Source organism: Chenopodium album, chromosome 26 (genome assembly GCF_948465745.1).
Source record: "Chenopodium album chromosome 26, dcCheAlbu1.1, whole genome shotgun sequence".
Classification (NCBI taxonomy): Eukaryota; Viridiplantae; Streptophyta; class Magnoliopsida; order Caryophyllales; family Amaranthaceae; genus Chenopodium; species Chenopodium album.
Genome location: NC_137859.1, coordinates 7,127,859 through 7,135,253, shown reverse-complemented (window position 1 = coordinate 7,135,253; position 7,395 = coordinate 7,127,859). Strand labels below are relative to the sequence as shown.

At 30.1% G+C, this 7,395-nt stretch overlaps 1 protein-coding gene across 1 annotated transcript; it reads left to right on the top strand.

Moving 5' to 3' along the window:
* Positions 1-845: 845 nt before the first annotated feature.
* LOC145617337 (beta-amyrin synthase 1-like) lies at positions 846-7,188 on the top strand. Its single transcript, XM_081672025.1, has 18 exons — positions 846-1,046; positions 1,171-1,356; positions 1,494-1,583; positions 1,717-1,914; positions 2,108-2,192; positions 2,469-2,635; positions 3,053-3,244; positions 3,453-3,566; positions 3,680-3,802; positions 4,033-4,155; positions 4,843-4,941; positions 5,018-5,074; positions 5,263-5,309; positions 5,415-5,558; positions 5,762-5,939; positions 6,120-6,197; positions 6,847-6,930; positions 7,060-7,188. The coding sequence occupies exons 1-18, from the start codon at positions 846-848 to the stop codon at positions 7,186-7,188; spliced, it is 2,295 nt and encodes a 764-aa protein (XP_081528151.1).
* The last annotated feature ends 207 nt before the right edge of the window (positions 7,189-7,395 follow it).

Genomic DNA, 7,395 nt, shown 5'->3' with positions numbered 1-7,395 from the left:
TTCCTCTTATTGTCCCCACCTAAAGCCATTACTACTTTTTTTTAGTATATCTTTCCTCTCACATTCATCATTACTATTTCAATAAACTATTAACCTCACTATCTTTCCTTTATAATTTTTTAATACTCCAACTACCCAACTTACCTCTTATTTTATTCAAGTCAATTAAATTGCCTAAAATTATGTGCCAGTCAACTTTAACACTTAAAAAAATACGGAGGGAGTAATATATTAAAAGACGTTCCTAAAAACGTCTATGTACCGCGTAGACTCCTCATTGTGCCACGTTATATACTTAATTCCTTAATACGCTATGTAATCAACTCAATTCCGGATGAAGAGGTTCTAACACTCAACCTCTTAGAAGAAAAGTCATTGTTTAATGATCTAAGTAATTGTCTTGTTTCAAAAAAAAAATCTAAGTAATTGTCACTTATGTTATAATCATGCATACAAATTTATATTATATTACAAAAGTATTGAAAACACATATAAACTATTAAATATCTTTTAAAAAATTAACAGTTGCATAACTAAAAAAAAATTAGCAACTCGGAAGTCGGGACAGCGCACGGATTATGCGCTAGTTAAGTTTTTATAAGGTGAACTAATTACCATCTTTTGAACTAAAAGTTTTACAAGTTAAGTTTATTATTTTGTAGTATAATAAAGCTTCACGGAGGTTGCTTCAATATCGTCACAAATAAGTACATCTCAAAACCTTTGAATTCCTTTCCTCTTTTTAAGTTTGAGCTTATATATATATGAAATATTATTTTGTTGAATTAATTTAATTCCAAGTAACGACGAAATTATACATATAAAGTTATAGGGTGGATCATAAAATGTGGAGGTTGAAGATAGCACAAGGGGCAAATGAACCTTACTTATTTAGTACCAACAACTTTATGGGGCGCCAAACTTGGGAGTTTGATCCCAACTATGGCACCCCCGAAGAGAAAGAGGAGGTTGAAGAAGTTCGTCGTAACTACTATGAAAAACGCTTTCAAGATAAGGCTTGTGGTGATCTCATATGGCGTCTTCAGGTTTAGCTATTACTAACTCTAGCCCAAAATATAAGGCTATATTTGTATTTTAGTTTGTCCCATTTAATAGAATATTTCCTTAATTAACCACAAATTTGTTGATTAATTGAACAACAAATAATAGTTCCTAAGAGAGAAAAACTTCAAGCAAACAATACCTCAAGTGAAGGTAGCTGATGGGGAGGAGATCACATATGAGACCGCCTCGACGACCATAAAGAGAGCTGCTACTTACCTCATAGGTTTGCAAGCTGAAGATGGCCACTGGCCTGCTCAAGCTTCTTTTCCTCAATTTTACCTCCCTCCTTTGGTTAGTCATTTTTTATGATTGTTCATCGACATATATATTTATATAATATTCTTGTTAATTCTATTATTAATGATCCTTAACTAAATTTTTTTTTTCCAAGTGTTAGAATAAATGTACTAATTAATACGTGAATACAGGTATTTTGCTTAAACATAACAGGACATCTAGATTCTACGTTCTCAGCTCAACACCGAATTGAAATCTTTCGTAGCATTTACAATCATCAGGTTAGTTTGATATTCTTTATATGTATAATTTATAGTTTAAGTTGGAATTCCACTTACGTTGTACACTACCATTGTATGTATACCTCCTACGAACAAGATATTAATGTTCATATAATATATTATACGATGACAGAATGAAGATGGAGGTTGGGGATTTCATTGTGAAGGACATAGCACCATGTTTTGTACCGCGCTCAACTACGTTTGTTTGCGGATACTTGGTGTAGGACCTAATGAAGGTGATGACAACGCGTGCCCTAGGGCTCGTAAATGGATCCTTGACCATGGTAGTATTACACATATTCCTTCTTGGGGAAAAATTTGGCTCTCTGTAAGTCTACATTAGTACATACTTATGCACAAGGTATTATTGATTTTAATTATAACTTGATTAAATGTATTCCGATCCTGGAGAATGCATGGCCAAAAACATGTACTTTGTGCTTGTATTATGATTAACAAACATATATTTTGTCTTATGATTGAATATTCAATTATTTTGATTTAATCACTTGCTTCTTCAGGTAATTGGTTTGTATGATTGGTCTGGATGTAATCCGATGCCGCCTGAGTTATTGCTCCTTCCATCCGCTCTTCCAATGCATATGGGTATGTAACGAATTTTTTAAAAATAAAAAAAGTCTAATTATATTTATACGGAATCTCTTTTACGTACATAAACTGGTAGAGGTAGGTGGATAAGTGTATTCAATCATTATATTCTTTTTTTTTCTTTTTTTTTTTCATTTAAGCATTTAAAAAGTTTTAATGCATATACTTTGTACACTTGATACATGTAAGAGTTTTCAACATTCAAAAATTATTAACATGAGGGGTGATTTTCAAAATGTTATACTACAATGTGATAACATAACGTGCATGTAGGTAAAATGTGGTGCTACATTCGAATGATATTCATGCCAGTGTCTTATTTGTATGGGAAAAGATTTGTGGGTCCAATTACACCACTAATTAAGCAGCTTAGAGAAGAACTCTACAAGGAACCTTATAACCAAATTAGTTGGCGTAAAGCTCGTCATGCATGTGCTAAGGTATGTAAGATATACGTTACACCTAATTGTTATTGCTTATGTGCCGTTTCTAACTTCCAATATGTTGGACCTACACTCTAAGATGTTAGTTAAAATAATATATCTTGGTCATAACTATTTAATAATTGAATAATTAATTGTAAGTTATGAATCCAACAATAGCATATGCAATTGAGCAGATACTTTGTTTTGGATGAATTTCATCAATAATTTACTATGTGTAAATGTGTAATGCTTAAGGAAAATTATAGGGTTGATCCCAAATAGGAATCACGTATAATCAAATTAAAAAGATATACTTTGTATATATATTTCAAATAATCGAAAGAAGAGGGAGCAATTAATACAATTAATATTTGCATTTTTTTAATTAACAATAGATATTTAACTAATGGTAGTGAATATACTATACAACAGGAAGATCTCTATTACCCTCACCCGTTTATTCAAGATTTGATATGGGACACTCTTCATTACTTTGTGGAGCCTTTACTTACTCGATGGCCCCTAAACAAGTTGTTTCGAAAGAAAGCTTTGGAGGTTACTATGAAGCATATACATTATGAAGACGAAAATAGTCGTTACATAACACTTGCAATTGTTGAAAAGGTAATGATTTAGATGTTACCAAGTAATAGCAAGCAAGTGCCTAAAACCCAAAATCCCAAATTAATTAGGTATTTGAATTGGTATCATCTCTTAGAATTTTATATATCATATTATTAACTAATTGAGCTAGTTGACAAAAGAATCATATATTAGCGATTATACACATTTAAAGGATATCAGTTTTAATCATAATCTATTTTGTTTATAGGTGCTATGTATGATGGCTTGTTGGGTGGAGGATCCCAACGGAGATTATTTTAAGAAACATCTTGCTAGAATTCCTGATTATATTTGGATATCTGAGGACGGATTAAAAGTGCATGTAAATTTCTTTTTAGACTAAATGCATGCGACATATATTTCATCACAGCATTTATTAATTTTATTCAAGATAATCATAATTATATATGTATGTTTTTTATTGAAAAAAATTAGGGTATCGGGAGCCAACAATGGGATTGTGGATTATCTGTCCAAGCAGTATTAGCTTCAAATCTAAGTCTTGATGAAATTGGACCTGCTCTAAAGAAAGCTCACTTGTACATCAAAGAGTCACAGGTAATACACATCTTTAATAAATATAATTTAACAAGATTTTACGTGACTATATTTATCTTACAAGAAAACAATACGTACAATATATATATAACCAAATGATAATGTGAAAAATGTGTCGGAATGTTTTTTTTTTTTTTTTTTTTTTATTTTTTTTTTATTTTTTTTTTTTATAATGTCATAATAATATTAATTAATATTGTAGTATAGCTATAACGTTGGTTCTAATGTAGATAAAGGACAATCAATCGGGAGATTTCAAGAGTATGTATCGACACATCTCGAAAGGAGCTTGGGCATTCTCTGATCGAGATCAAGGTTGGCAAGTTTCTGATTGCACCGCTGATAGCCTTAAGGTAAACCTTATTTATTTGTGTGAGGATGAAATAAATAATTAAATAAAATCTTTCAAAATTATTTAGACCAAGGGTTTAGGAATTGTAGCATGCAACAAGTGCATAAGAAAAGAAAAGGTATATTTAAGAGGATTTTAATTACTCATTTGATAATTATAAGTTACTAGATGAAGCCCGTGCGATGCACGGTTTGTTTGAATTTTTTTTTTTTTTTTTTTTTTTTTTTTTTTGTATTTATGAGCTAAAATTTGTTATATATTTAGATAAAATTCCTAATATTAAAAGATAATATTTAATATTTAATTAATTTAAACTTAAAAATCTCATTCGCCAATTTTACTTACGTGGCATTTGAATTATTTAATTCTAAAAGAAATTAATAATCTCTTATTTAATTGGCTAATACTAACATTTATAATCCTACATGGCACACTGAGAAAATTAGATCCTACGTGGCTCTCTAAAAACTCGGGGGAAAACTCCCCTTTATATATATATATTAGATTTTAATTAAGTAAAAAGTTTATTAAATGAACAAAAAATTACCCTTAGTATTATCACCCCTATAGGACTATAGTGCATATAAGCATATTACAAATTTCAAGGGGTTGCATAATTTTCATTCATGTCAATTTATTCAATTACATTATTAACTAACTCTACTTTTTTTTCTTTTTCATTATTAAGTGTTGCTTAATCTTATCAACCTATCCCTCGGATATTGTTGGAGAAAAGATGGACATTGAGCGTATAATTGACTCCATTAATTTTTTGCTTTCTTTACAGGTAAACTTGTCAAAATTTACCACCATCTCTTTAGTTTATTGTTTTCTTATCTTTCAAAAAAACAAATTACTTGCAGAGTAAAAATGGAGGGGTTACTGGTTGGGAGCCGGCGATAGGTCAAAAATGGTTAGAGGTGAGTAAAAAATTATTGATATCATATGCGCATATATTATTTTGAGATGTCTTGAAAAATAATTTAAAATTGGATTTCAAAAACTAGTAGTTGATTAATATTTTGTACGAAGGTAGTGTGTTTTAACTTTTAACTCAATCATGAATTTGAAGTTAATTGACAATTCTTTATTATTTTGTACATGTCAGATCCTAAATCCTACAGATTCATTTGCCAACGTTGTTGTCGAGCACGAGTGAGTTTTTAAATTTACTAGTGATGTTCACAAATCCAAGACTAAGACTAACTATTCTAGCTTTTGAATAAATTGATGATGAATAACAAGATGTGCAAATTATAGGTACGTAGAGTGTACAAGTTCGGCAATTCAAGCTTTAGTAATGTTCAAGAATTTATACCCTAACCATAGGAAGAACGAGATTGAAACTTTCATCACAAAGGCAGCCGAATTCATTGAGAACTCTCAATGCCCTAATGGATCTTGGTATCACATACATATACTCCATATCACCTGTTTGATTAATACTCTCCCATCTGAAATTAATTGTCATTTAATTGTCATATAAGTGATATAACCAATAGTGTCATTCATTTTACTTGAACAAGTAACACGTTAATAATTAAATAAATTTAAATGAAGAAAGTATTTTTTTTAAAGTAGATTAACTGTAATAATATTCATCGTAGGTATGGAAGTGGGGGTAATTGTTTCACATTTGGAACATATTTATCGCTTGGAGGCCTAGTCGTAGCAGGAAAGACACACGATAATTGTGTAGCCATTAGAAAGGGTGTTGAATTTCTTCTGACAACACAAAAGGAGGATGGTGGTTGGGGTGAGAGCTACCTTTCATGTACCAAGGAGGTAATTACTAATTACCTAATTAAATAAAGAAAATGTGTCAACTAATTTGAAATGGAAAATGGAGTTAATATATTGCATATAAACCTAGTCGTTAGTAGACATCGATCGACTAATAATGCTTTACTACGTATATATAATTACATATTTGTACTTATGTATTGCTTTCATGGATAAACAAAGGTATTTGTGCCACTAGAAGAAAAGTCCAATATGGTTCAGACTGCATGGGCTTTGATGGGTCTACTTTTTGCTCGGCAGGTATAAAAATTAGCTTACATACCCTTTATTTATTTTTTTTTATTTGTTTATCTTTTTTGCAAGGTATAGAATGATGTCGATTAAACCACTATTCTAAAAGATATTTAGCTTCATTATTTGAGAGCTACACATTTTGAAGTGAGGGGAAATGGTAAGGGAACCTCACCCTATGTACCATAATTGAAATGTTACCGGATTTAATCTTGTGACCAAAAAGTTACAAGGTTAATAATCTCTTAGCAACTACACCAAACAAATTAAGCTTGGTCCTAGCTTACTCGGGTATTAATTACATACTTCATAGGTCCTATTCATATGTGATAGATCCTTATACTGCTTACAGTTACAGACACAAATTTTAATTATATTATTTGATTAAAGTTTTGTATGTTTTTTTTTTTATAAAAAAACTTTTCTCAAAAGTTCAGCTCGTTTTTTTTGTCTATGAATGTTTTAAAAGTACAACTCACTTTTACTTTATTTTCCTCACTATATATTTAGAAACTTTTGTAAAAGCAAAAAAGTCCAATAATACGTAAATTGAACTCTTAATAACAGCCAACAAAAGTATGTAATTCAAGAAATAAATTATTGACTAAGTCTATTTCAATTAATTTTATTTCTTTTAACTTGATTAATTCCTTATTAGGCAAAGAGGGACCCTAATCCTCTACATCGGGCAGCAAAACTTATGATCAATTCACAACTAGAAAATGGTGATTTTCCGCAACAGGTAACTCAATTAGTCTCCTACAAAGTCATTGCTTTCGATAAACATTTTATATGTTTCTTATTTCAAAATATATAAACTGATGATAATTTTTGTTAATTACCATGATTTTTATTTTATTGAAAATTATAGGAATCAACGGGAACCTCCTTGAAGAATTGTATATTACATTATCCAATGTACAGAAATTATTATCCATTGTTGGCACTTGCTGAATATAGAAAGCTTGTTCCATTACCTTCGATAATCAATAATGTTTGATTAAGTTTTATTTTATTTCCTAAAACTAATGATTTCACAATAATTATGGTATGTATACCTGTACATGTAATAATGTTTATAATATAATGCACAATGTTACGATATATTAGAAAGATATGATATTATTTGATATGGCAAAGATAAGCTTGATAATATTCTAAAGATACTTGCCATAATTATCTTGTATTGCTCTATATATTTCGGCCA